This window comes from Acinonyx jubatus, chromosome E3 (assembly GCF_027475565.1).
Source record: "Acinonyx jubatus isolate Ajub_Pintada_27869175 chromosome E3, VMU_Ajub_asm_v1.0, whole genome shotgun sequence".
In the NCBI taxonomy this organism is placed as follows: domain Eukaryota; kingdom Metazoa; phylum Chordata; class Mammalia; order Carnivora; family Felidae; genus Acinonyx; species Acinonyx jubatus.
The window spans coordinates 28801263-28829229 of NC_069398.1; the positions used below are offsets into that span (position 1 = coordinate 28801263).

At 55.7% G+C, this 27967-nt stretch overlaps 3 protein-coding genes across 12 annotated transcripts; 1 reads left to right on the forward strand and 2 right to left on the reverse strand.

The window, feature by feature from the left end:
* The first annotated feature begins 307 nt into the window (after positions 1-307).
* On the forward strand, positions 308-14930 carry TFR2 (transferrin receptor 2). Of its 6 annotated transcripts, XM_053213485.1 has the most exons (19): positions 308-341; positions 1446-1506; positions 1751-2000; positions 2112-2298; positions 6123-6263; positions 6336-6447; positions 6554-6676; positions 7050-7166; positions 7298-7437; positions 7779-7942; positions 8951-9060; positions 9564-9680; positions 9764-9827; positions 9926-9993; positions 10080-10156; positions 10238-10322; positions 10411-10638; positions 10991-11131; positions 14174-14930. In XM_053213485.1, exons 2-19 carry the CDS (start codon positions 1474-1476, stop codon positions 14456-14458), a joined length of 2442 nt encoding a protein of 813 aa, XP_053069460.1. In that variant the 5' UTR covers positions 308-341; positions 1446-1473; the 3' UTR covers positions 14459-14930. The 6 variants fall into 6 exon arrangements, with proteins under 6 accessions (XP_053069460.1, XP_053069459.1, XP_053069461.1 ...); XM_053213484.1 differs by lacking the exon at positions 308-341 and having other exon boundaries at positions 1209-1506; XM_053213486.1 differs by lacking the exon at positions 308-341 and having other exon boundaries at positions 1209-1506; positions 1778-2000.
* Positions 14931-17699: 2769 nt separating this feature from the next.
* MOSPD3 (motile sperm domain containing 3) lies at positions 17700-22605 on the reverse strand. 4 transcript variants are annotated; one of them, XM_053213499.1, is made up of 6 exons: positions 20296-22605; positions 19538-19802; positions 19226-19301; positions 18767-18996; positions 18026-18190; positions 17700-17926 (listed from the first exon to the last, which is right to left on the reverse strand). In XM_053213499.1, the coding sequence occupies exons 2-6, from the start codon at positions 19737-19739 to the stop codon at positions 17895-17897; spliced, it is 705 nt and encodes a 234-aa protein (XP_053069474.1). In that variant the 5' UTR covers positions 19740-19802; positions 20296-22605; the 3' UTR covers positions 17700-17894. The 4 variants fall into 4 exon arrangements, with proteins under 4 accessions (XP_053069474.1, XP_014941221.1, XP_053069473.1 ...); XM_015085735.3 differs by having other exon boundaries at positions 20280-22605; XM_053213498.1 differs by lacking the exon at positions 20296-22605 and adding an exon at positions 20033-20103.
* Positions 22606-22757: 152 nt separating this feature from the next.
* On the reverse strand, positions 22758-27924 carry PCOLCE (procollagen C-endopeptidase enhancer). 2 transcript variants are annotated; one of them, XM_027042089.2, is made up of 10 exons: positions 27640-27874; positions 26711-26819; positions 26009-26267; positions 25710-25784; positions 24983-25107; positions 24296-24432; positions 23758-24005; positions 23430-23507; positions 23127-23297; positions 22758-22995 (listed from the first exon to the last, which is right to left on the reverse strand). In XM_027042089.2, exons 1-10 carry the CDS (start codon positions 27732-27734, stop codon positions 22829-22831), a joined length of 1464 nt encoding a protein of 487 aa, XP_026897890.1. In that variant the 5' UTR covers positions 27735-27874; the 3' UTR covers positions 22758-22828. The 2 variants fall into 2 exon arrangements, with proteins under 2 accessions (XP_026897890.1, XP_026897891.1); XM_027042090.2 differs by lacking the exon at positions 25710-25784 and having other exon boundaries at positions 27640-27924.
* Positions 27925-27967: the final 43 nt, after the last annotated feature.

Consider the following 27967-nt stretch of genomic DNA (forward strand, 5'->3'; position numbering starts at 1 on the left):
GGGAGGAAGGCCCACACCTACGTCCTTTGATGATCCCACAGTGGACGCCGGGGCAAAGTCTGCGGATGGGGACAGAGATCCAGGAGCCGCAGAAGCCTCGGGTTTCAAGGGGGACCCAGGGAGGATCCCGTAGCGAGGACACAGCAGACTCGCTCTAGTGGGCCCCTAGCGAGGAGCCGAGTTGGGGCAGGAAACGGATGCTGGAGACTAGACCCCGCGGCAGGGGAGGGGCGGAGCGGAGGGCTCGCCAGGGGGGCGGGGCTGGGGCGGGCCCTAGGTGGGCGGGGTTTCGGGCTTCAGGTGGGAGGCGGTGCCTAAGCCCCCCCGGACCTGCAGCTCAGGTGAGCCGGCTTGCGCCTCGTCTTCCTTCTCCGGGCTCTTGGCGGTGGCAAGAATGGGGCGGAGACTGGGGCACTGGTGCGCCCCAGCAGCTCTGAGCCTCTCTCCCAATTTGGGTAAGAGCTGAGGTTTCCCAAGGGAGACCCGACACGAGGCCCCTGAGCACTTCTATTCCAGAGCTACTTGGGATCCTCGGTAGGGCTTGAGGACCTGCATCCCATGTGTGAAATTGTGGGTAAAACTTAGCAGTTTGTGCCCGTGATGTGTTCCAGGGGTGCCCAGACCCCAAAGAGGTAGAAGTCATGTCTTCCGGTCACCAAAGAGACGCAGGTGCCCCAGAGAAGACCATGACTTGTTGAAGATCACCCAGTTCTGCCCAGGCCTTGACCAGGACACTTCCCACCAATGCCTGGTGGGCCTTGACTCACAGATCCAGGAGAACCCCAACATGGAGCACTCACTGGTCCTACTTGACCATATGCTCCCACCCATGCCCCTCTCTCCCCAGAAGTTAGCAGGAGCCCCAGACCCACTTTTCAGCCTGATTCCAATGAGATAGGCATTCACATGGCCAGACCAACCCCCAGGTCACACCACTTAGGCAACTTCAGCTTAGGATCACCCCAGCCAACCAAATGTGTTACAGGGACTGGCTGGGCACTCACTGGTGGGCCTGCAAGCCAGATGACTTGAGAGGGGGTGAGGTTTTCATAGTGGGGAGCTTAGGAAGGGGTCCCCAAGGACACTGGGAGGGGTGGAAGCAGGAGAGGGCATCCTTATCTTTGCCCTCCCCAGCCATCAATCCCCTTCCCCCACCCCTGATGGGAACTAGGAGGCCAAAGTCTGCCCCAAGGTAAAAAAATTGATTGTTTTGCAGGAAGGGGGCGGAAGTGGGACTGTGGAGGGATTGGCAGGGGAGGGCACAGCCCCTTGTCCTCTGGCCTGGGCTGGGGGTTCATATCTGGAAGGCTGGACTGAGGCCAAGACTGTGCCCCCACCCTTTGGGGGGGGGGGACAAGAACGGCCTAGGCTCAGGCTGCCTGCCAGGGCTGATAAGGGGCCCTCTTGGGGCTCCCACAAACGGTTTATCACTGTTGGGGGAACAGCCGGCGAGGCTCAGGAGGGGGCACGAGCATGGAGCGGCTTTGGGGTCTACTTCACAGAACGGTAAGACCGAGTGGGGTTGGGGGACACGTTAGGCCTTCTCTCTAGGTCCTTCAGCCCCCTCCCAAACCCCAAAGCTGGCCCCTCCCCTCCCCACCTCCATCTTTCCCCTGCAGCTTGCCTCTCAGGACCCTTTCCCCTGCCTTGTGCTCCTCTGGCACCCCATAGTCACTGACTGTTATTGCCAGATCCTAGCCTATCCCCCACGCCTCTTCTCCCAATCTCATGCCCACCGTGCCCTGTGCAGCAAAGGCTGTCCCCACGACCCTCTCAGACCATCTACAAGCGCGTGGAGGGCACCCAGCAGTGGCGCCTGGAGGAGGAAGAGGAAGACGGGGAGGAGGGGGCTGAGCCACCCATCCACTTCTGCCCTATGGAGCTGAGGGGCCCTGACCTGGGCTCCAGAGCAGGGAAGCAGAACCTCGGACTCTGGGCAGCAACAGCACGAAGGGCTGCCCCCTACCTGGTCCTGACAACCCTGCTGATCTTCACTGGGGGTGAGAGTCATCCCCTACCCCATTCCCCCGTCAGTGAAGGGCCTGGGTTGGGGATGGATTTCTGGAATCCAGAGGGGATTACAAGGGCATCTCCATCTTGCCATCCCCCAGCTTTCCTTCTGGGCTATGTGGCCTTCCGAGGGTCCTGCCAGACATGCGGGGATGACGTGTTGGTGGTCAGCGAGGATATAAACTATGAGCCGGGCCCAGACTCCCACCAGGGCACCTTGTACTGGAGCGACCTCCAGGCCATGTTCCTGAGGTTCCTGGGGGAGGGGCACCTGGAGGACACAATCAGGTAAGGGTCAGCCTTGCCGGAACTCAGCCTCCTTCCCTCTGCCCAGGACTCTGGTGTGGGGCCCCTTCTGAGGCCTTCCACTTGCCTCCCTGGCCTCCCTGGGAGTGGTCCTGGGAAGGATGTCAGGCACTTGGAGCTGAGGGGAGGGGGGGGGGCATCCCAGAGATAAGGTTGCAGAGGGGTTCTGGCTCTGAGGATGGCACCCTTAAGAGATGTGGGAGCTGACTCTCTGAGTGAGAGCAGAAGGGTCCAGTATCCAGACAGGAGGCGGGACAGACCCAGAAAAGTCCTGAGTGCCACATCACAGGGCTTGGATTTTGACCTGTGGCTGTGGGAAGCTCTGGGGGTTTCTGAGAAGGGACATTTTAAGGAATCTGAAAAAATGAGCAAGCAAATGCATTTGTGAGCATAGACCTTCCCTCTAATTTGTGAGAGATGCCATCCAGATACAGACCATGCAGGCCTGAAGCTCAGCCCAAGCAGGCCAGTGTTTCTCTTGTGTTCCTGAGGTCACTTTCCCTATTGGGAAGGAGCTGCCCAGGTAGGTTCAGAGGTCAGGCCTCCAATAGCCCTCTCTTTGGTCAGGAATAGTGGTTTCAGTGGATTCTCCTGGGTTTTCTAAGTAGAAAGTCATATAAGCTATAGCTAGTGAGAGATGTATAGCTTCTTTCTCAATGTCTATACCTTTTCTGTCTTTTTTCATTGCTTATCGCATTAGAGGATGTGAATTTAGGTAATGATGACTGGAGATATGCCTATTTCCTGACTTTCACAGGAATGTTTTTATATTACTTTGTTATGGAGTATGAACTTTGCTGTAGACTCCAGATAGCTTTTTATTTTTTTTAATTTTTATTTATTTTGAGAGAGAGAGAGAGAGAGAGAGAGTGCAGGGGAGGGGCAGAGAGAGAGGGAGAGAATCCCAAGTAGGCTCTGGGCTGTCACCACAGAGCTGGACTAGGGGCTCGATCCCACAAACAGTGAGATCATGACCTGAGCTGAAATCGAGAGTCAGATGCCTAACCAACTGAGCCACCCAGGCGCCCCAGGGCTTCTTATTTTCTTGGGCAACACTCGGTCGGCTGGGTACAGACTGAACAAGTGGTTTGCCAGGTTGCAGGGTGAGGTGTGGCACTGTGGATGTCATCAGAGGGTGGGGAGGGCAAGAGGGTGGCAGTGAGGGGGAGCGAGCGATGAAGTGATGCATGACTCTAGGGTGAATGGAGAAGGAAGGGAAAGCTGCAGAGAGGCTTGGAGAAATTGGACAGTCTGGAGTACTCAATGTGGTTGAAGAGCAGGTATAGTGAGGGTCAGGGAGCAAGCTGGAACCTGGAAAGCTCTAGTCAGAGAGTGGGATATTGGAACTTTTAACATTTATCTGATAAATTGTGTCCTATTTATTCTGACATCTCCAACACTTAGCACAGTGCCTGGCATTTAGTTAGTGTTCAGTAAATCCTCAGTGGATAAATATTCTGGAGACGGAATTCTGGGTAATGACAAGAGCAGTGTGGGTGTGACCAGGGAAGTAAATGGCTGAACTGGCAGTGACATTGATGAGGTCATTCATTTGTTTGTCCACCAAATATTTTTGAGCACCTACCGTGTGGCAAGTGCTAGGCTAAGTAGTAGGTGGGGGCGACAGAGCAGAGAACAAAAGTCTGGACCTTGTCCTTATGGAGGTTTCAGTCTATTGGGGGAAATCAATAGTGAACTAATAATCACATTCCTGACTATGTATTTGTTACTAGCATCATTGCAATGACTATAACCAGGGAGATCTGACTTAGAGTGGGGGTCAGGGAAGGCTTCCTTAAGGAAGTGAGGAGCTGACCCCAAGGGGTGAGTTGTTCACCAGGCCAAGAGAAGGTGGAAAAGCATTTTAGGCCAGAGAACAGCAGGTGCAGAGGGCCTGGGGTGAGAATGGTGGCCTATTGGAGGAAGTGAACGAAGGTCCATTTGGCTGTCTGAATGACTACAGAGGGGTCCAGACAGGACAGACCCAGAAAAGTCTTTAATGGCACATCACAGGGCTTGAATTTTGACCTGTGGTCATGGGGAGCTGCAGTGTCAAGGTGGATATGGCTCAGGTCATATAAGGCCTTAATGGCTACCCAAACTGCTTTGGATTTTAAGAGGAAAGAGAGAGAAATGAAGAATTTGAAACAACAGAGTATCATGATCAGATGTAGGGGGAGCTTTTAGTGGTTTTTTTTTTGGTTTTGTTTGTTTGTTTGTTTGTTTGCTTTGTTTTTTAAGGTTGGTGCAAAGAACAGAGTTCATGATACTCCTGGGGCAGTAGTTCAGTGTCCTCAGCAAAAGATTTTCTTATTTAATTTCCCTCCCTAACTCTGAGCCCTCCTCCCTCGTCTCCTCACCCAGAAGCACCTCATCTGATGTGTTTGATGTGCGCCTTTAAATACACACATAGCTTTGTCATATATGGAATGTTCTACATGGATAAGTAGAATTTTCAAAACATTTAATGTTTGCATAACATCCTCTATGTTCATTGTTTTTAAAGTTAAGCCATGTGGAAAAATATAAAGAGGAATGTAAAAAAAAAAAAAAAAAAGTCACTCCAAGACCCACTACTCAGATACATCTCTCTCTAGTGTCTCTCTAGTGTGTTTTTAATTTTGATAAATTTTTCTTTTAATTTAACGCCATGTTTTCAAGGTCTATATATTGCAGCGTGTACATCTAATTTACTGTTATGCATCATCTATTTTATGAATGCACTGATGGATGCAGTTTCAAACAAATACTTGAGCTCCTGGATGGGGGCGGAGTGGGAGGCAGGAATGGTCTTGAGAAAACCACTTAGACCGTGGAGTGCAGTGGTCCTCGCGAGAGCTCAGAGGGTGGAGGCTGAGACTAAGGTGACCCTGCATGTGGATTTTGAAGTAGTGCAGAAACTTGGTGGAGTTCTTTAGTGGAGATGAAAATGATATGCCAGGTACCAAAGTCCTTGATGAAAGTGGACAAGTGACCGATTGTCTGAAAGAGGGGCAGAGCGTGGGAGAGCTGGATGGTCCAGGCTTCAAAGGAAGAGAGTTCTCCCAGAGCAGTAATGGCCAGAAATTCCAACCGTGGAGCCAGGGGCCTGCCTCCACTGCAAGTGCAGGTGGTAGAAGAACCAGAGCCCCATAGGAACCCGGCGTCTCAGGGGACAGCTGGGTTTCTGCCAAGGCGAAAGGTAGAGGGGTATTCAATGATGATGCTGAGGAGGGAGGAGTCTGTCCACCTTGGAGAGGGTGCAGGTGAAGCCTGTTGTCAGGGAGGCCATGCCTGAAGCTCAGGTGACAACAGGCTCACTAGTTAGGCGGTGACTATGGAAGACGACAGGGTGAGGTCTCCAAGACAAGGGGCCCCACTATGACACCTGGAACCACGATGTTAAGATAGCTCTGTGAGACTCAGGTGGAGGGGTGGGGGAGATGGAGGGCCACATCCGCCCAGTTAGCCCTTTGGAAGAAAAGTGTTTTTCATATGTGGGGCAAAGCACAGGACAGTATGCATATGTGTGGAAAGGCAGTAAATCGGGAAGTTTGGATTGAGCCAGTAATAACCTAAGACATGGTGGACAAGATACCAAGAAAGCTAAGGAGGAAGGAGGCCTTAGAGACGCTGGCTGGCAGCCCGGGTGGTAATGGGATGGATGGTAATGGTCGAGTCAGGGAGAGACTTGAGAGTCCGTCACTGCCCAGGCCCCAGGGCGACCCCACGTCTCTGGCATCAGCCCCCCTCCCTCCCTCTCCTCCAGGCGTCCAGAAGTCCCCTTCTTCCCCTTCCACGCCCCAATCCCACCTCTTCCCGCTCAGGCAAATCAGCCTTCGGAAAAGGGTGGCTGGCTCGGCCGGCATGGCGGCCCTGGCTCAGGACATCCGCGTGGCGCTCTTGGGCCAAAAGCTGGACCACGTCTGGATGGATACGCACTACGTGGGGCTGCAGTTCCCGGACCCGTGAGTGCGCGGGGGGCGCGCGGGGGCCGCGCGGGGGCCGCGCGGGGGGCGCTTACCACCTCCGCTCCTCAGGGCTCATCCCAATACCCTGCATTGGGTGGAGGCGGCTGGGAAGCTCGGGGAGCCCCTGCAGCTGGAGGACCACGATGTCTACTGTCCCTACAGCGCCACGGGCAACGCCACGGTGAGCGCCCCCTGTCCCGCCCCCAGGACGGGGGCAGCGAGCGTCCTCTCCCGGGTGGCGGAGGAGGGACGGGGAGACAGCGCCTCACAGCCCTTCTCATTCCCAGGGAGAGCTGGTGTACGCCCACTACGGGCGCCCAGAGGACCTGCAGGACCTGCGGGCCCGGGGCGTGGAGCCGGCGGGGCGCCTCCTGCTGGTGCGCCTGGGGGAGATCAGTTTTGCCCAGAAGGTGAGGGTCCCTGCATGGGGGATGGAGTGGAGCGCGGAGGGCGCAGGGCTGGGGAAAGCGAAGATAGGATAGCAGCAGATGAGAAGCCTCTAGGAGGCTGTCAGAAGAGGAAAAGAACCAAGCGGGTAAGAAAGTGTTGGTGGGGAACAAAATCAGGAGGTTGGGATGGGGAACAAGCAGGGAAGAATGTGGAGCAAGGTGAGGTTTGCTGTGCGAAGGTGGGAAGATGAGGGTGGTGGGGGGTGCCCACAGCCTCTCTGGGTTCATAATAGCAGAGCAGAGGCAGTTCCACTTTACTTTTACTTCCTTCTCCTGCCCTTATAAATCGGTTTTCTCTGGGAGAAGGAGCCTTTTACCCATGTCCCATCCCCAGGTGGCCAGTGCCCAGGACTTTGGGGCCCGAGGAGTGCTCATATACCCTGATTCCGCAGACTTCTCCCAGGACCCACACAAGCTCGGCCTGTCCAGCCACAGGGCTGTGTATGGACATGTGAGTCTGGGGGCAGCCAGCGGTGGATTCCTGGGGTCCCAAGACTGTACCTCTTTGTCTAGGATGATGCTGGTAAGCTACTCCTGGGAGCCCAGCTCACAGTTTCAGCGTGGACATCCCCTTCCTCACAGGTGCACCTGGGAACTGGGGACCCCTACACGCCTGGCTTCCCTTCCTTTAATCAAACCCAGTTCCCTCCAGTCCAGTCCTCAGGCCTCCCTAACATCCCAGCCCAGCCCATCAGTGCGGACATTGCCTCCCTCCTGCTGAGGTGAGGGGCGTGTGGGGACCAAGAGGGGAGGAGGAAGGGAGAGGGAACTAGTTTGTAAAGTCTTTTGGGGTGAACTAGAAAAAGATGAATCTTCTGGGTGGGCAGAGCCTCATGCCAGTGCCTGCCATCCAGTGAGTGGAACTCCAGCTGGATATCACACCCACTTCCTCTGGGCACCTTTGAGGACCTAACCTGCACAACTGTCCAAGGCAGGAGGCACATTGCAGAAGTCGAGCTGGAACCAGAGGGTGGGAGGGAAAGAGCGCAGGGGGAGCTCTGGGCTCTTCTATAGCCTGGGCCTCTCTGCCACTTCCAACCCTTTCTGCCCCACCCCTCTCCAGGAAACTCCAAGGCCCTGTGGCCCCCCAGGAATGGCAGGGGCACCTCCCAGTCTCCCCTTATCGCCTGGGCCCTGGGCCAGGCTTGCATCTAGGGGTCAACAACCACAGGGTCTCTACCCCCATCAGCAACATCTTTGGCTGCATCGAGGGCCGCTCAGAGCCAGGTGTGCTAGCCTGCCCAGCATCACCCACAGCCTGCAGGAGGGGAGCCATTGCTCATGAACCTGGACTAGAAATGGGGCTGGAGCAGGAGGCCCTGGGGGAGTGGGCAGGGGTGGTGCCCAGGGGAGGGGGCAGCAGGAGTTAGCAGGGTGGGAGGCTGGCAAATTGAGGCTGATCTGGGACCAAGGAGGGTGGCAATGAGTAGACCCCATGGTCAAATCTGTGCAGAGACAGGATGGGCAGTTCAGCACAGTAGTGAGTTCCCTAGCACAGGAGGTGAGCAAGTGTGCTTTGGGTGATGTCATAGCATAAAAAGGAGTTCAGGTTAGGCAGACGAACATATTGAGCCTAACTAGATGCAGATAGCAGTAGGAATCTAAGTGGGTTCTTTTTTTATTTTTAATGTTTAGTTTTGAGAGAGAGAGAGAAAAAGAGTGAGCATGAGCGGGGAAGGTGCAGAGAGAGAGGGGGACAGAAGAATCGGGCTCCACCTTGATAACAGAGAGCCTGATGCAAGGCTCGAACCTATGAACCATGAGATCACAATCTGAGCTGAAGTCAGATGCTCAACTGACTGAGTCAGCCAGGCGCCCCCGAATCAAAGTGGGTTACTGAGCTGAAGAGTGTGATATCTACAAACACTGAGGAGAGACACAGGGAAGCCTGTGATGGCAGCTCAGATGAGAAACCGGGGTTGGGGGGGGGGGGTGGTTGGGGTAGAGGGGTAGAGGAGGAAGACCTGTCAGGACTTGTCAAACAGCAGGACATGGCTGACCAGGGAGGTGATGGAATCCAGAATGACTCCAAGCACCCTGCTGAAGGAGCAGGCCATCCAGGCAGGGCCAAGCAGAAGAGGTGCTGTCACTTTAGGGACAGCAGGGATGGCAGGGCTGGGAAGTGGAGACTGAGAGGCCTAAGAAATGGTGATGAGGCCCTGTGACACACCCTCCCAGATGCTTTCTGGGTACTGCCAGTATAAGGACATAGACCCCAAACCTCCCCTCCTGCAGATCACTATGTTGTCATTGGGGCGCAGAGGGATGCGTGGGGCCCAGGAGCAGCCAAGTCTGCTGTGGGGACGGCCATACTGCTGGAGCTGGTGCGAACCTTTTCCTCCATGGTGAGCAATGGTAAGGTCAAGGCCTGGGCCGGGTAGCTGGGGCTGTGGTCTGAGCCCAGGACAGGGCAGAGAGGCAGTCAGGAGCACAGGCTAGAGAGTGGCCACTCAGACCTGGGCCAAACCTGGCTTCTCCATGTCCCAGCTGCATGGCCCTGGGCAAGTCACTTTACCTCCATTTCCTCATCTAAACATGAAAGTAGAGTTGACCCTTTAGCAATGCCAGGGTTAGGGGTGCAGACCCCTCCGCTCCGTTGAAAATCTGCATGTAAGTGGACCCAAGCAGTTCAAACCCATGTTTAAGAGTCAACTGTAATAATAGTCCTTGGTCTGAGTGAAGCATTACGCAGGAGACTCCATACGAAAGCCATCTCCATCACTGTTATAGTTGAGTCAGGGCAGACCAGGGGAGGTGGGCTGGGCTGGGGGCTGGATGGGAGGAAAGGAGAGACCCCAGGGAAGTAGGACAGAGGAAGACAATGATGGTGTCTCTGCTTGGTCTTCAGCTGAGCCCATGCTCCCAACCCACTCTGCTTCCAGGCTTCCGGCCTCGCAGGAGCCTTCTCTTCATCAGCTGGGACGGAGGGGACTTTGGGAGCGTGGGCTCCACAGAGTGGCTAGAGGTAATGTGGGGTCCAGGACAGGGAGTCAGGCAGTGGGAAGAGGTGGGGGGGGGGTGGTTAAACCTCATATCCCTCATCCACAGGGCTACCTCAGTGTGCTGCACCTCAAAGCCGTAGTCTATGTGAGCCTGGACAATGCAGTGCTGGGTGAGTGGGGGTAGTGTGACCAGCTGGGCCCCCTCTGGTCCACCCTGCCCTCAGGGCCAAGCCTTGAGCCTGGCATCCCTTCTCCTCCCTCTCTGCAGGAGATGACAAGTTCCAGGCCAAGACCAGCCCCCTTCTGATCAGCCTCATAGAGAACATCCTGAAGCAGGCAAGAGCTGGCCAGGAGCAGGGGATGAAGGGAAGCTGGTGGTGGCCAGGGCCTTACCTGACCGGTGCCCCCTACCCTGCCTCCAGGTGGACTCTCCTAACCACAGTGGGCAGACCCTCTATGAGCAGGTGATGTTCAACAATCACAGCTGGGATGCTGAGGTGTAAGTTGGGGTGAGGAGCAAGGGAGGGCATCTTGTGGGGGGAGCCAAACCCACAGAGCACTCCAACCTGCTCACTCTCAGGATCCAGCCACTGCCCATGGACAGCAGTGCCTATTCCTTCACGGCCTTTGCGGGGGTCCCTGCCGTTGAGTTCTCTTTCATGGAGGTGAGACTTCCTGGCCCTGTCCCAGAGCAGCATCCCCTCAGCCTGCCTGTACAATGACCCTGTGCCAGCGTGCACCCTGTCCCCGCAGGATGGCCAGGCATACCCGTTCCTGCACACGAAGGATGACACATACGAGAACCTACACAGGGTCCTGCGGGGCCGCCTGCCCGCGGTGGCCCAGGCTGTGGCCCAGCTCGCTGGGCAACTCCTCATCAGGCTCAGCCACGATCACCTGCTGCCTCTGGACTTCGGCCGCTACGGGGATGTAGTCCTCAAGCACATCGGCAGCCTCAACGAGTTCTCTGGGGACCTCAAGGTCCAAGATACCAACCCTGCTCCTGGCTTCTGGGGGTGGGGGGGGCGCTATATCCCCCCAAAGTGCTGCCCATTCCAGAGGTGTGGCCCCTCTTCCCCACAATCCTTAGGGTCTAGTCCCCTCTGACAACCTGGTCCTTTTACTCTTGCCCTAGACCCCTAGACCCCTTAGGACCCAACTCATACCCTCCCAACCGCCCAGATCTTCTTCCTTCTCCCACTGTTCTGTTCCACTATACCCCCTAGTCCTGCCAGCCCCAGGGTCTCAGCCCCATTCCCCAGCACCTGGACCCCCACCCTAGGCTGGGGTCCTGGCCCCTGCGTCCGGCCCCAGCCTGCGTCTCCATCCTCAGGCCCGCGGGCTGACCCTCCAGTGGGTGTACTCGGCGCGGGGGGACTACATCCGGGCAGCTGAGAAGCTGCGAAAGGAGATCTACAGCTCAGAGGAGAGCGATGAACGGCTGATGCGCATGTACAACGTGCGCATCATGCGGGTGAGGCCCCGCCCCCGCGCCCTCTCCCTTTCCCTGAAGGCCTGGAGCCACCCTTCCGAGGACCCATTCGCCCTGTGCTCCTCTCCCCTGTTTCCGCCTTTGCTCCGTCCCTGTCTTCCGGGCGCTCCCAGTCCTGGATGGACAGCGCTCACAGACCGGCCAGGCTGGAGCGACCACTGAGACAGGCCCCGCAAAGTGATGAAATGGACAGGGAGGGCCAGACGCGTGGCAGACCGCGTGGCAGACCTGGGACTCCTCTGCCTTGCGCCGAGCCCTTCACTGCCTCCCTCTCCTCTCCTCTCCTCTGGAGAGAAAAAGCATGTCCACGATCGTCCACAGTACAAGAGGCACAAGCTTATGGCCAGGAGGGGTAAAGCCTTAAGAAATTCAGAGCAAGGAGAGCTCTCTTCCCTCTGGTAATAAGATAGGTGAAACCCAGAGAAGCTGCCTGGGGGAAGTGTCACGTAAAGTTCTACAGGATCTGATTCCTTGGCCAATTCCTCCCACTTCATTTTGAATACTTCCCAACTCACGCTCTGTCTCCTGTTCCAACCTCTCCACTTTCTTCCATTTATTTATTCCCAAGAACTCAACGCTTTGATTTCGGGAAATGGGATAAGTAGGGGCCGTGGGCATGGGAAAAAGTCTACAGGGCAAAATTCTAAGCAGGACCATCCTCCTTGAGTGTGGTGTGGACAGGGAACCCGGAGTGTATGCAGGACCTTGGTTTTGGGACATGTCTTCCATTTGTTTTTCCCTCCTGTGACCCTGCCTGTTTCCCTTGGCACCACTTACCCCTTGTTTCTGTTCGCAAACCCATCCCTCTTGGCTCTTTCATCCTTGCTCTTTTCTCCTGATCCCTCTCATCCTTCTCTCTCTTCAGTTTCCTCTCTTATTCCCCTACTTCCTGACCTCTCCATCTCCCCTTCCCTTTGTCCCTTCCACTGAGACACGCATGGTTCATTCTCATTCACAGATCTTGCTTTAATCCCTGCTGTGCCAGACTCCGGGAACACAAAAAGATGCTACTCCCCCTCACCCACCCCACTCCCCCAAGTTGCCACATGCCCCCCCCCCCCCCCCCCCCAGGGAATGAAGGGCACCCTGTATGCCAGGGGCATGATTCAGACTCAGGGCTGGAGAGTAAAAGATTCAGAACTTCAGAACCAGCAACATGGCTGGGCCAGACCCAGGGAATTCTGTTGCTCTAGACCAGGGGTTGGTAAACTATAGCCAGTGGGCCAAACTTGGCCTGCTGCCTGTTTTGCAAATAAAGTTTTATGGAAACACAGCCATGCACATTGATTTTTCATATTCTCTATGGCTACTTTTGTACTAGCTATGGTGGCAAAGTTGAGTGTTTGCAACAGAAACAATATGGCCTGCAGAGCCGAAAATATTTGCTACCTGGCTTTTTTTAGAAAAAGTTTGCTAACCCCTGCTTTAGACTGTGAGGTTCGTCTAGAGGAACAAACAGAACGTGGGTTGGTGCAGACAAAAGACATTCAGAGTAGAGACATCCAGAGTAAGGGTATGGCAGTGAGATAGGCCTGGTTGTCCTTGGGAGCAGGGCATGGACCAGCAGAACCTGAACAGAAGTCTGTGGAGAAGCAGAGGGGAGAGGAGCACCAAACTGTGGGAGAGAGATCACCTATCAAGGGAGCCTTGAATGCCAGGAAAAGAAGTTTGAATTTTTAGGGTCTGGGCATCAAGGAAATTAGGGAGGTGTTTGAACAGGGAGGTGGTGGGGGCAGAACAGAGTTTTAGGAAGGATTTGGCCAGACCATCCATGGTGAAGAGGGAATGAATGGAGTGATGGCTGAGCTCTGGATGAGAGTGGCAGTAAATACCACCTGTGGGTGAGGGGACTGGAATGATGGGAGACATTTGGAAGGAAAATGGACAGACGGGGTGTTAAGGGAAGAGGAGGGGGAAAATGATAGCAGCTGCCATTTCTCGAGGGCTGCCATGTGCTAGGGCTTGACTGCGTTTTCCCTCACAGGACCCCCCAAATCTTGTGAGGTTGCTAGTACTGTACAATGATAACTTATCCAAGATCGTAGTAAGTGGTGGAGCCAAAATCAGAAACCAGGCAGTCTGAGCTCACCCCATTCACATGAACACACCTTCCGGGCTGAGAGGCTGGCACTGGGGAGACCCTGGCACTCATGAGGGATTGTGGGTGCAAGGGTCAGGTTTTAGAAGAAGTTGGTGCTCATGGGTGTGAGGCTGTGTCCAGGTGCCCCTTACCTGGTGGGGAGGTCCAGAAGGGTGGAGGCCAGGATTTCAGTGGATGATTTTTGTCAAGTAGACTTGGCAATTATCCCCATGAGGTCGTGACTGCAGTCAGGGGCATGGAGGGCTTGAAAAGATGTGAGCGTGTGAGACCACCCATAGAGATTCCAATTTTGTTGGGGTGGCACCCACGCGATGGTGATTCTAGTAAGCAGCCAGGCTTGAAGAACACCAGATTGTAGGTAAGGAGAGGAGCAGAGGGTGGGGGTCCAGCCTTGGGCCTGCCCATACGTGGGAGCAGAAGGAACCCAGAGAGGCTGGAAGAAAGGTGGGAGAACTGGGCAGGGAGTGAGGCCATCTCAAGAAAGATGATCAGCATCTGAGTCATAGAGGAAGGACAGAGTCAGGCACTTCATTAGCACTGGCCTGTCCCCTTGACCTTTGACGCTGGTATGTGGACGTTGGCGGCGGTGAGGGGGAATGACTGGGGTGTAGGAGAGTGAGGAACAGCAGGACCATAGACTGTTATTTGAGGCTTTAGCTGGGTAAGTGAATGAGTGAAGACGGAAGACTGGGAGGGCGTAGATGCGGGCTTGGAGGCCAGAGGGATAGAATGGGATAGAATCTAAAACACAGTAGGAGGACGCTGCCTACCCGGCTGCTGGTGACGTCAAAGAATGGCTACCCCCGATTGGGTAGACAAAGGGAGGTGGGACTTAAAGAAGCTGCTCACCAATGTTCGCTACGCGAGTCTGGCCCCCGCGCTCAGGCGGAACCCCCACCCGACACGACCCCTTCTCGGCGCAGGTGGAGTTCTACTTCCTGTCTCAGTACGTGTCGCCGGCCGACTCCCCGTTCCGCCACATTTTCTTGGGCCACGGAGACCACACGCTGGACGCGCTGCTCGACCACGTGCGACTGTTGCGTTCCCACGGTTCCGGAGACCCTAGGGCTGCCTCCTCCGGGGTGGCTCCCGGCCTGGGCTTCCAGGAGAGCCGCTTCCGACGCCAGCTGGCCCTGCTTACCTGGACGCTGCAGGGGGCAGCCAACGCACTTAGCGGGGACGTCTGGAACATCGATAACAACTTCTGAGGTCCGCGGTGGGCAGGGCGAGCATATGCCCCTGCCGAGAGCTCCTGCTCTCCCGCTTGAGCGACTTCTAGGTGATAGAGGTGCCTAGTGCCACCTCTCACTGCTGACCGGTTTCTCATTAGCCTTTCCCGTCCTTGCAAAGGGCCCAGCCGAGATGCCTGCGCAGACACCCACACCCCTGGCCCTGAAATGTAGGAGTAGGTGAGGAGTGACTTCCACAATGTGTCGGCATTACTGTCAGCTAATCAGAGAGCCGCATCCGCTCCCTCATCACAGCCCTTTACCCTTCGGGAAAGGGGCCCCCACACCTAGAGACCACTCGGGAAGGTTTCCTAGGTCCTGGGACATGACCAGTCCTCTTAGTGGGAGAATGACTGGAACCATAGCCTATAGCCAACAGGTGGTCTGTGGTGGGAGGGGCTGGGGTTTGGACCTTAATAAACCACCTGGTGGCATCTGTTGTTTATAAGCACTTTTATGCTTCTTCCTCACCCTCACTCCACCCAATCCTCCCTCCCTTGAGACAGGGAAGGGTTGGGCAGAGGGGCCAAAGAGGATGCAAACAGGAATGCTGTCTCCATGGGGAAAACTTTGTTCTGTTACCTGAGGAAGTAAGGATGCTGCCTAAGGAAATAAGGAGGGCCCTTCTCCAAAGACCATCGTGGGTGGAGAGCTGGCTCTGTAGCTTCTCCAGAGACCAGGGATGGATACATTATTTTCAGGGCCTCTTGTTCAAAAGGTATGAACAAACCTTTTTCTTTCCTACCGTCTTTCAACCTGTATGGTGGATTTTAATTTGCTATTTAATGTCCGGATCTTCAGACGGAAATACCCTGGGGCAGAACCCCATAGGCACTGGGGCTCTGCTCCACACCTTGGTACGGATGGCGCACGTGCCAGACCCTGACCATGACCTGGAACTTTCCTGTGCCTGGGGCCAGGCCCCTGCTGGGAAAGGAGGGTACCAGTTGTCTCTGGGTGGGGGCAGGGAGCTGGCAGGTAAGAACATGACCAGGGGCGGCAGAACCCCCACACATTCTCCATTGTCCCATCGGACTGTCCTTCCAAAAACATAAATTCAGATGAGATAGGGCGCGTTCAAGGTGGCATGGCCGTAGACCCAAAACATAAATTCAAAGGTAAAACAAATTAAGAATTTCAAGGTGGTGACCACAGAGCATTAGCCCCCAAACATGGGGCCTCCTGAGAATAGGCCCTGGGAGACTACAGGGGTCACACACACACACCTGTTAGACTGACCCACCCTGGGACCTCTCCACGTGGGTCCCCTTTGGTCAGTCTTTGTCCAACAAGGTAGAAGCTGCAGGAGGGCAGGGAAGTGTAAATGCTGCCTGCACCACTTTACCCTTAATCACATCTCAGGTGGCGGCAGCCCTGGCCCTCACTCAAGGGCAGCTGCATAAATACTAGGGCCTGTGTCTGGGCTACTCGGTCCTCTCTTGATGTGGACAGGTCCTACCCTGCGCCTCAGGACACTGGGGAGTGAAGGCCTCTTAGTGTACAGCTTGCGATGCCCCAGGCTCTGGGTTCCAGGATGAAACTTCCCCCCCTCTTACGCCCCCTGAGCCTGACTTGGTGGGTTCTCAGGAGCCTGGACCAGGGTCAGATGCTCCTTGACTATTTGCTTCTCTGACATAATGTCCGGAACAAATTTCCGAAAGTGGTTTCTCAGCCCTTCACCTTGTCCAGAATAGCAATCTGGAAAAGAGATGTTCATGTGCTAATCCCTGAAACCTGTGAATGTTACCTTGCCCAACAAAAAGGACTTTTTGGATGTGGTTGGGTTGAGGATCTTGAGATGGGGAGTATTTTGAGCTGAAATGTGCCCCCCCCCCACAAATTCATATGTTGAAGCCCTAACCCCCAATATCTCAGTCTGTATTTGGAGACATGGCCTTTAAAGATGTGATTAAGTTCAAATGAAGCCATTAGGGTGGACCTAATCTAAGCCAATCAGTGTCCTTGTAAGAAAATTGGACACGGAGAGACATCAGGCATGTGCACACACAGAGGAAAGGCCATGTAAAGACATGGTGAGAAGGGGGCAATCTGTGAGCCAAAGAGAGGCTTCCAGAGAAATCAAATCTGTTGCCACCTTACTCTTGAACATCTAGCCTCTAGAACTGTCAGAAAATTAATTTGTGTTTAAGTGCCCCCCCACCCCCGTCTGTGTAGCCCTAGTAAACTAATAGGGAGATTATCCTGGATTGGGGGAGTGGGGGTATGTCATCAGTAAGGTCCTTCTAGAAGGAGGCAAGAGGATTAGAGATGTGACAACAAGCAGAGAACAGACGGAGTCTGTCTTAACATTGTCTTGCTGATTTTTGCCCCAGTCAACGATCTGCCAGTGTCACTGGCTGCCCCTCTTCCTTTCTTCTCCCTTGCCCTGCATCTGAGAGAGGGCTGGACACCTACCTTTCGAGGATCCTATTCTTTTCCTGTGCCTTAGTTTCTCCTGCCTGGTTGAGTTGGAAGTTATGTCAGGCAATCCCATTTTCCCCAGTCTTGGCAGGGACCTTGGTGTTTCTGACTCACAGGAGTTGAAGTCATAAAGGAAGAGACAAAAGCAGATAAAGGGTCAAAAAGGCAGAAAAGGATTCTGGGTATTGGAAGCATCTAGGAAACCCTGGCAAGAGGCTCTGATGGCTCAAGAGCATGAGACTGGATGGGGCACCTGGGTAGTTTGGTTGGTTAAGCATCCAGCTCAGGTCATGATCTCACAGTTTCATGAGATCAAGCCCCATGTTGGGCTCTGCACTGGCAGTGCAGAACCTGCTTGGGACTCTCATTCTCTCTCTCTCTCCCTCGTCTTTTTCTGCCCCTCTCCCATTCATGCTGCCTCTGTTGCTCTCAGAATACATAAATGAAACTTAATAAAAAAAAAAAAAAAGGACTGAAACTGGATGTCTACCTACAGCAGGTGGAATTAGGCAGCATTTGTTTGTTTCTTTGTTGTTTAAGTACATCAGCCTAGGGAAAGGACCCTATTTTAGAGCTAAAGGGGACCTTTAAAAAGTCTACTTCCCCAATTCCCTCATTTTAGAAGTAGAAATAGAAGCTCAGAAAAGTTCAATGACTTGCTCAAGGTCACACAGGTTTTTCTTCCGGTGCAGCACCAGGACTAGAACCCTCACTGGGTCCCTTCACTGCCCCAAGTCCCCTGAGGATGGGAGGAGGAACTGGAGGAATGAAGTGGGAAGAAAGGGGCTTGTTTCCTACATTTCTTAGTTTAATTTCAAAAATTTATTTTATTCAATTTGGAAAATGAATACAAATCCCTGGGTAGTTGGGGAGAGAGGCTGGGCAGGAAGAAGAGGGAGTAGGAGTTGAAACAAAGCAGGGGCATCACAGTGGCTGTCTCATGTACACATCCACATCTCTGCCCCAGGAGGTGGGTAAAAGTTGAGCAGGGAGCTCAGGTCCGAAGGAACACCATGGTGAGGAGGCCTGGAGGAGGAGGACAGAAGAGCAAGACCGAATGAGCAGCCTTGGGGCTCTGTTAGCCTTCCTCATGGCCCCCACGCCCCTGGCCACTACTGTGCTCACCCAAGATGTAGGCCGCCACCAACTTCTGTCCCAGGGAGACGTGCAGGATTTGGGGCAGCTGGCTGCCAAGTTCGTCCTGGAGCGGGAGCAGCAGGAAGGCCACAGAGACTATGCCCGTCAGCAAGAAGAGGAGGAAGGAGCTGGTGGCCAGTTGTGGATGGGGGTCTGGGAAACAAACCTGGCTCATCAGAAGCTCCAGCCTCCCTCCTGCCCAGTCCACCGTCCTCCAGGATGAAAGTTGGAGATGGGAGGTGTGTCTATTTCTTACTGCCTTCCAGGGGGCATACTGCAAGTGTCCTCTCCTCCCTGGAGCCTCTGTCCCCACAGTTACAAGAAACCTTCTATCCTCTGGTCCCTCAGCATATTTTTCTCTTCACCCTGCCTTCATTACTGACTCCTGTGGACAAGATTGTCAGGCAAGGAACTCTGTCTCCCATATGCAGCCCACAACTTGGTACAGCATAGTGCTTCAGTATGGGTTTCATATTGAACTGAACTAAGCTGGCACATGATAGGAAGTACTGAAATTAGAGCCAAGGGAGAACTTTTCCCTCTAAGTAGAGGCCAGAAACCAGGGAAAGCTACAAAAGTCTGTGTTTTGCCTAACCTGATATGAAATCTCAACTCCTAGGAATGCTTCTGCCAAAAAGCAAAAGACTGAACCAGAAGACCCCTTCCACTCCAACTGGGTGCATCTCCAGGGTAACGCTCAAGAACTCAAGTTCCCATCCCCCAACTCACTCTCGGGGAAGTGTCTGGCCGTGGGTGGTGCTGTCCAGGAAGGAGGCCCTGGGTGGGGCGTTGGGTCAGGCTGTCCCTGAAGCTCAAGAGGGTAGGCTGGGGCCCTCAGAATCGAGGTGATGTCCTTGCGCCCCACCACTCGACCCTCAGCTCCCTCCTCAGACAGCTCAATGCGGAAGCGGTCCTGGACGTCATAATGGCTGGGAATGGGGGCCACATGGCGAATCACACTGGTCCCAAAATAGGAGAGAGGCCCATTGTGAGGAAGTGAATGACAGGCAGTGATCCAAGTGGATCCAGGCCCACTTCCCAGGAGCTTTTCCCTTAGGGATGCTGACAGAGGTGGGGGAAAAGGTTGAAGAGACCCAGGTCTGAGCCCTAGGGCATGGGCGCGGTAATTCAGACAAAGGTAGCTGCAACCCCTGGCTCCCACGAGTCCCCTCAACCATCCCAACTCACATGTCAATGCAGGATTGAGGTTTCACGTATCCTTCTGCGTCAAACACCGTATATTTGGCAGGTGCTGTGCACAGAACTGAGGGATAAATGCACACACAGACCGACCATTGCTTCAGAGACCCTACACAAGCTTGCCCAGGGAGGGACACTAGAGTCCCTCTTGCCTTCTACCCCAGAGCACAGGACCTGATTCTTCCAGTCTGCCAAAGTTGGATATCTGACCCTGCTCATCACACTCCTCCAGCCCCACACAGTCCCCTGGTGTCCTGCCCCCAGACCCAGATCCCTAGCATGAGGTGCCCATCCATTCACCTCGGAAGCGAAGCGCAGCTCCCGTGGGGTTATAGAGGGTCAGCAGCTGCCGGGGTCCACTCCGCTGGTCCGCCCTGAATACTAGGTCCGGGGGAAAGACGAGGACCGGGACAAGTCCCGAGGGAGGAGGGGCGCCCCGGGACCCCCGCGCAGGAGCCCCCGGGCCCACCAGCTCCTGGTCCTGGGGCGCCCCACGGCGCATGCAGGCTGTGTACGGTGGGACATCCGAAGGCAGAGCCCAGGGGACAGGGCCTGGAGTCTAGAGCTGTTGAGCGAGAGAGGAGAAAGGGGTCGGAATGAGATCGGGGGACAGGGCCTGGTCTGATGCTGCCGCCGCCGCGTCGGAAACCCGCTAGATGAGGCTCCTCCAGACCAGGCCCAGTCCCCCCAAACCCTTCCCCTCTCCAGCTCGGCCCGGGTCCCTTTAGGCCCCGCCCCAGGCCCCACCTCATGGTCACGCCCACCCCATAAACCCTGCCCCTAGCTGCTCCCAACCCGGGCCTCGTCTCCTGGCCCGGCTCCCGAGCTCCAAAAGCTCCACCCGCCCCGCCGCAGGCTCCGCCCCTTCCGGGCGTCCGTGCTCTCCGGCCAGACCTCGCCTGCCGCACCGCCCCCTCTGGAGCCGCCCTTTCTCTAGCTCTCCGGAGACCTCTATATAAGTGCCTCCGAACCCTCCCTGAGCTCGGCCCGCAGCTCTTTCGTGCCTCAGCCTCCAAACAGCCGCTTGGGTTGTAAGGCTTACCCTCTGGTCACCGCACCTGCCAATCAACTTGTGGCCGGACTGAGGCTGCCATCTTCCCAAGAGACCATTTCTACACTTCCGCCGTACGGCCCCTGTCATTGGCTGGGGCGACCTCATTTCCGCCGTAAGCATGCGCCGATTGGTGCACTTAAAGACGTGATTGGTTTGATCCCAGTGACGTAAAACTTGACGGGCGACTCCGGCTCGAATGATGGAACTCAGAGGTACCGGACGGGGACCCCGGCTGATTGGAGCTTGGGCTTTGTTCCTCCCTCCCCAATGAGACCTCCAAATCACTAGAATCAGCATCCCACAGGGAAGCCCTCTTTCTTTACTTTAGTCCTAGGCTCTCCTACAAGCCTCTGCAGCAATCATAGCCGTTTTCCATAGTACTGGTTGGGAGGTTGCTTCCAGTTGGACTCAGACTGAGACAGGGAAACTGAAGGAACCCCAGGGAAAAAAGCCGTGTTTTTCCTTTGCTTCTTTTCTGGCTTCTATTCTTGCTAGGACCCCGCATTCCCACCCCACTCAACACATGCCTCGTAATGCAAAAACCCATGTTCTCCTTGTAAGGGACAAAGAGATAATGATATCTTTGGAGTCTTCCAGCACAATAGGCGATATCTAAGGAATGACCCGGCAGGCCATCAAGTGCCTATTCCAGACTACTGGCCCTAGATATCTCCACGCCAAGACCCCAGGCCTCAGGGAACGAGTGGCTTAAGAAGGACCCTATCCTTGTTCTGACCAGTTCCTGGATGCCTGAGAAGGCATGTGCACAGAGTACAATCGCCAGTGAAAACCCCAGACCCCAAGAAAAGATGAGACTCATGGTCTTTTCCTTTCCAAGTCTTCCAGACACCCAGTCCTTATCTCTCTCTCTCTCTCTGTCTTCAATAAACTGCTTTCACCTACTGCTGGCTCCTGTTTGATTTCCTTCCTGCGGGAAGCCAAGGACCCTTTTGACTGGTCCTGCAGGACCCCCGCTGGGTCTGCAGACCCAGCCTGCCAGCATCAGGATGTCAGCCCACGGCTCCTCTCCTGAGTTTCCTTTTCCTTCATGGGACTCAGAAATCACTCACATATGCATAAGGAAGTAGGGTTTGCCAACCCTGCCACTTGCATCATCCCACTGAACCTTGTGAACTCCTTTCACAAACCAAATGGCCTCAGCAAGGTGAAGAATCTCACCCCAGGCCACATAATTGGTTAGCAGTAGAGCAAAAACAAAGTTCATTTTATCCCAAAGCCATCCCTGAGCACCCCATCAAATGTAGAACCCCTTTATACTTTTAGGCTGTTTTTCTCATAGCAGTTTCACTTGACACCATGTTTATTCTTATTTTTTTACGTTTATTTATTTTTGAGAAAGAGAGCAAATGGGGTGGGGGCAGAGATAGACTCCCAAGCAGACTCTGAACCCACAAACTGTGAGATCATGACCTGAGCCAAAATCAAGAGTCAGATGCTGACTGAGCCACCGAGGTGCCCCAACACCATGTTTATTTTATTGTGTATTTCCGCTCCAGTAGAATGTGCTCTCCTCCCCACAAGAGCAGAGACTTTGTTTTGTTTTCTGGTTCATTCCACAGTGCCTGCCATTTGGAATGAACAAATGAATAAGTGACTAGGATGAACTTTGAGCTGAGATCTGATTGAAGTTAGGAAATGAGCCATGAGAAATCAGTGGAGAGAATTCTGGATAGAGGAGATGGCAAAGGCAAAACCCCCAACCAGAAGGGTACTAGAACTGGTCATGGAGTCACCAAGACTGGAAAAGCACTTGCAAAGGAGACAATAGACAGAGATGAGATGGGGGGGGGGGGGGGGGTGCTGGATGCAGATCACCTAGAGCCTCAGAGTCTACAGTAGGATTTTGGCTTTTATTTTGAGACTAATGGGGAACTATGGGAGGTTTTCTTTATCTCTTTTGATAGCTTTACTGAAATATCTTAGACATATAAAAATTGTATACATTTAAGATATACTTGATATTTGGATTTACATACACAATGTGAAAAGACCACAATCAAGCTAATTAACATGTCCATCCTCTCTACATAGTTACCACTACGTGTATATATGTGTGTGTGTGTGTGTTTACAATATGGGAGAGATTGGGGACGCCTGGGTGGGGCTGTCGGTTAAAGCGCCGACTCCTGATGTGGCTCTGGTCATGATCTCACGGTCGTGAACTGAAACGCCGCATCGGGCCGGGCTGTGTGCTGACAGCGCAGAGCCTGCTTGCTTGGGATCCTGGCTCTCCTCTCTGCCCCTTCCCTGCTTGTGGTCCCTTTTCTCCCTCTCAAAATAAATAACTTAAAAAATATATATGGGAGAGTTTTGAGCAAAGAGGTGACAAGGTCTTACATTCTTGAAAGATTGTTCTGTTACAGTAAACCTCTGTCGCAATTAACAAATGAATGATTTCTCCTAGATGGGCCCCCAAACCATAGAAATGGAGATGTGACCCCTTCCTCAGTCAAGAAACATTTATTTGGATAAGAAAGGAGTCCCTAGGGCTAGGGGCTGGGAAGCTGGCCTGGGTTTCAGGCCTGGGACCCAGCAGCCCGGACAGGTTGGGAGGGGCACTTCCTCTTGCTGAGGTTGGTGAGGATCTGGTCCTGGTTGGACCGGTAGAGAACTACGAAGCTCTCTGGAGGAAGGGTAGGACCTCTGTTCTCTTCCACCTGGCCCATCATCAGATAACTGACTCCTGGGGGAGGGGAGGGAGGGATTGAGAGTGTGTTATTGAGACCTTGTAGATATACCTCCTCATCAGAGTCCTTCAGATTCTATCATTTTCATGAGGCAAAGTCCTCCTCCCCATTCACCCACATCTGTTACCTTTCTTCATGGGGGGGCACTGCTTGCAGGGCACATAAAACTTCAGGGGAGTGTCAGTGAGTGGAGAAGGCAGGTCCAGGCCACCGGTTTTGTAAGCACCAATGAGACTGACAGTGACAGTGAGGCCGTCCCCTGGGCCCCGAACCATGGACTTCACTGTTGCGGTCACCACTGTGGGAGAGTGGGGGTGAGCGGTGAGGAGAGAGGAGGCCAGCTCAGGGCTGGAACCAGGAGGAGGGATTTGAGGGCCGGAGGGAGGTGAGAGCTGCTGGAGGAGCAAAGCTGGGAGATGGGGCTTCTTACCCAGGTTGCTGGTACAGAAGTTGCTCTGCAAGGTGCCTGTCCGGCGACACTGCTTTGGGCAGGGGACACTGGGCACATCTGGGAGGGAGGGGGACGTGGTTTGTGGAGGGCGACCTACGCAGCGGGTAGGAAGTGCCACTTTCCCCATAACGGCCTCATTGATTAGGACCCATTCCGAGCTCGTTCCAGCTTTGGGCCCCAGCACCCAGTACCAATTCAGAGGAGGCACCAGTGAGTGATGTATGAGTGAATGAATGAGTTCAGAAAGGAGACCTTTGAAACGGCTGCCTTCAGTCTGCGTCCCCTTCCTCCCCCTTCCCAGACTCACCGGGGCCCCCCGGAGTTGCCTGGGCCTCAGACGAGGCTTTTGGTTTCTCCTCAGATGGGAGTCCGGGCTTGGGGCCCGGGCTGAGGATCGGGGTACCCGACCGGGCATCCTCCCCGGCATTCTGGGCCTGCTCTTCTTTGGCGGCACCCCGCGGCAGGGTCTTGTAGGAGGCGGAGAAGCCATCGGCCGTGACACTGAGGTCAGAGACGAACTGGACGAGGAGCTCGTTTCCTTCCGAGGAGATGGGACTGCAGGTGGCGGGGCAGCGGGGGATGCGTCAGGCGGGCCTTGTGACCTCTGCCCGGGGTTGACTGTACCAGCTTCCTTGCTTCGCAGGACCTACTCGCCTCTGGATCCGCGGACCGGGTTTGCCTGGCTTCCTACTAGCTCCGCCCACCAGTGTGGGGGCTCCGGGTTCAGATCCCGCCTCTTCAGCTAAGCCTGGCCCCTCCCAACCGCCGCGAGGTTCCCACCACTGTTTCCCCTGGGGAATTGGAGACGCCCCGGCCCACCGTCCACCCAGGTCCCGCCCCCTCACCCCGGGGCGGTGTCGCCGCAGAACTTCCCCAGCCTCTTGGCGTCGTCGCTCACGGCTCCGTTGAACACACTGACCGAGTCGTAGCGGCAGTAGGTATCGGGCTCCAGGTCAAACTTCCCGAAGGTCAGCGAGATCACCTGGCGGCAGGACCCAGGGCGGCTTGAGGGCGCGGAAGCCCTGCACCTCTCTCCTCCTCCACTCCGCGTCGCCTCCGGAAGCCCAGAAGCTCGCCACAGCTTCCTCTTTCCATTCCCGCATCTCCTGGAGATCTCCCCTCCCCCCGCTAAAGCATTCACCACCACTCGGAGGATCACACACTCAGGGGAACCTTTCAGTGGCGTCTGTTGCCGTCGTCGTCGGCCAGGTCTAGTCCTGGCTCATTCTCAAGGAACAGACCCAGCATCCACCTCCACCGCCTACACACACACACACACACACACACACACACACACACACACACAAACACCGTTTATATATCAGCATCGTGTACCTCACTCTCGTAAGACCGTCACAGGTGTAATTTTACATTTTTTTTTTTGAGTGCAAGCAGTTCTGGGTCTGGTTTTGCTCCCCACCAGCGCGAGCTCACTGGTCGGGACATAGCAGATGGTCAATTAATCTCTGCTGGCTGCATGCTGGAGGACGCCGCCTGGGTCCCCGAGGGCAGCCGGGGCTGGGGATCGGTACCTGGTCCGGGGGAGCGATGATGTGCCAGGAACAGCTGATGCCCGGGGGATAATCAGACTCGGGCCAGTTGGGCGTGGTCAGGGTTCCCTGGGCCTTCTCCAGCCGCCCCCCGCAAAATTGGTGTTCTGGGGAGGGGAGAAAGGAGTGGGGGTGGGAGGCGGTGGAGACCCTCGGTCAGCTCGAGGAGAGCTCTAGGCTGGAAGCCGGTGCTGGAAGCTCGGACGTCTGGGTCTCAGCGGGAGGGGATGAGAAGAGGGGTAGGAAAGAGGGGGTTGGTTAGCAGAGAGGGGGCTTGGAGGACCAGCGCTCAGGGGAGTCTTGGAGCCGGGCGCCCAGTCAGGCGGTGGAAGGGGGAGGAGGACTTGGCTGGACACGCTCCCTTCTCGCCCCTCCCCCTGACCCGCGGCCACCTCGCTCCTCTTCCCCTGGGAGATCCCATCTCCCCCGCCTGGCGGAAAAGTCCCCTTTGCAGGCTGGGGAGTCCTCACTCTGTGAGGGCGCCCTCAAATTGGGGCACAGCCCCAGAGGCCTCTTTGGCGAGGCCCCTGCCTTAAACATTTTAGGGGAGGCTTCTGCCGCCAGGAGGGGGTGATGGGACCGCAATCGGGAGCCCTGGACTGGGTGTAGGGGGCTCCGGGTCGGGGGAACCTAGTCCCCCAGCCCGGGGGTGCCCCCTCGCGCCCGTCTGAGGGAGCCCGATTGCGGACGGGGGCGGGCAGTTACTCACCGTCCCAGTAACCCCAGGCCGCCCATTCCACCCGCGGGTCGGTGACCCATTTCCGCCTCGCGCCTGGGGGGGGGCCTGGAAGAGGGGATGGGTGGGTGCGGGAGGGGCGAGAGAAGATGGGGAGGAGGGACTGAAGGGGCAGTTAGTGAGGAAAAAGGGTAAGGGAGGTAGTGGGGGCCCTAGGCTCTCGGGCGCAGGGTTTGTCTGGGGGGGGGGGTGGGTAGGTTAAGGCTGGGGGTGGGGCCTGCGCCGGGGGCGGAGCCAGGAGAGGGGGAAGGCGAAAGTGAGGGAAGTCTCACCAGTGCCCGAGGTGGCCCGCCCGCTGTACCAGAGCAGGAAGCCTCGTCCTCCTGTGCCCTCGTCCGCAGTCATCCTCAGGGTCACCTGGTTGCCGGGGGCGACTAAGGGCGCTGGCCGGAAGGTCCCACAGAAACGTCCAAGCCGCTGGCCGGAGGTTCCAGACCCCGCAAAGACTTCCAGAGCATCGTAACGGCAGGCAGGGTGCAGCTCGAAGTCGAAGACTCGGAAGGAAAGGGACACAGTCTGGCCCTCAGGGACCTGACGACGAGGACAGGGGAGAGGACCTGCAAAGTCAGGCCACACACAACCCAGGCAAAGGATACTTCCCTTTCCCCAAGCGTTTCATACGGACACTGGGCCTGGGCCTGAACAGGAAGGGACGCCATCAGGGAGCAGAGCAGAGGGCCTGGGCTCTGCAGGAGCTCATTGCCCAGGGGACAAGCCCTGGGGTCTGTGGAGATTCAAGGACCAGAAATAAAACTGGGAGTAGAAGAGCAGGCCTGGAGTTAAGGTGTGAGGACACTTTGCCACATGTTACTGTGGGCGCTGCTGCCATCAGTGAAGAGGGGAGGGGGCCTGGACTTCCCTGGGCGCAGTGGTGCAGGGAGGAGGGCGGCAGGGGCTGGGTGGACCCGGGTTCTCTTAGCAGTCAGGCCTCAGAGACTTCAACAAGGGGGTAGCGAAGAGAGGGTCTTTCTCACCGTTATTGTCCAGATGCATTCCTTATTAGGGGGGTAGAGGTTGGGGAAACCCTCACTTGCCACGTAACCAGACTCCCCAGTCACATCCCCTCCACACAGGAACACCGGTCTGGAGAACAGAAGAGGGGGCAGCCATGAGTGGAGGAGAGCTTGGGAAGGATAGGGTAATGAGGGTGAGGGGCCAGAGAGGGAAGCCAGGGGGATGAGGGAGAAAGGGGGTCCGGGGCAGCTTCAGCCAGCCAGGCTGGGATTGAGAGGATCAGGAACATGTGGCTGTCTCTGCAACACCCCCCAATCCCCACCCCCACCCCAACAGGAATTCCCGGAATCCTCCTCGGGCTGTTCCTCACTCTCCCCCCTCGCGCCCTGCCTGGCAGTCGGGGACAGGAGCCGCCTAACTACTTCCAGATGTGGACACAGCCACGAGGCCATGGGGGGGGAGGGGGCGGGGAGATGAGAAGCAGCAGTGATGGCCCTCATATTGAACCTGGAGACCAGGGTCCCCCAGCTCCCAACCTTTGCCCTGCTCCTGTTCCTGCTAACTACTTGAGTATCTGATTCCCAAGTCTCCCACTCGCTTCCCCCACCATCTCTAATTCCCTCCTGGAATCCAGATGTCCAGATACCAGGCAAGTTGAAGGTCTTGGAGCTCTCAGCTTCCATGGTGGGGGGCAAGGGTCCGGGAGGATGGGGAAACTTAGAGGGCAGGGGACAAAGGGTGGAGGAATGGTGGCTAGTGGTGCCCCGCTGGAGACAGTGGTCTTGGAGCAGGGAGGGAGAACTTGGGGCCTGGGGGAGGGTGGGGGCTGTGGGAAATCTGGGGGGGTGGTGTGTTAGTGAAAGGATCCACAGGATCCACAGGCAAAACCCCCAAGAATCAGGGCTTTTGAAGCTCACTCAAGCTATCTGGAAGGTGCCAAGAGACCTACCTGGTGTAGTTGGGGGTCTGGCCCTGGGCGAAAGGCAGCAGGGCCCAGGCAGTGAGGAGGGGCCCCAAGAGGGAGGCAGTGGCAGCAGGCAGCATGGCCGGGGGGAGAGGCGCTGGGGTCCTCGAGACCGAGGCAGCAGCTGAGTTTAGCAGCGGCAGCAGCAGCAGCAGGGATAATCAGTGCCAGATGAGGCAGCCTCGGGTGTGTGGGCGTGGGGACTGGCCAGCGGGGCGGGCGGTGGGGAAGGCGGGACAGGGAGAGTGCAGTTGGGACAGTGGTGAGTCCAGGGGCCTCTCTAGGTCTAGGACACATAAATATTGACCTAAGT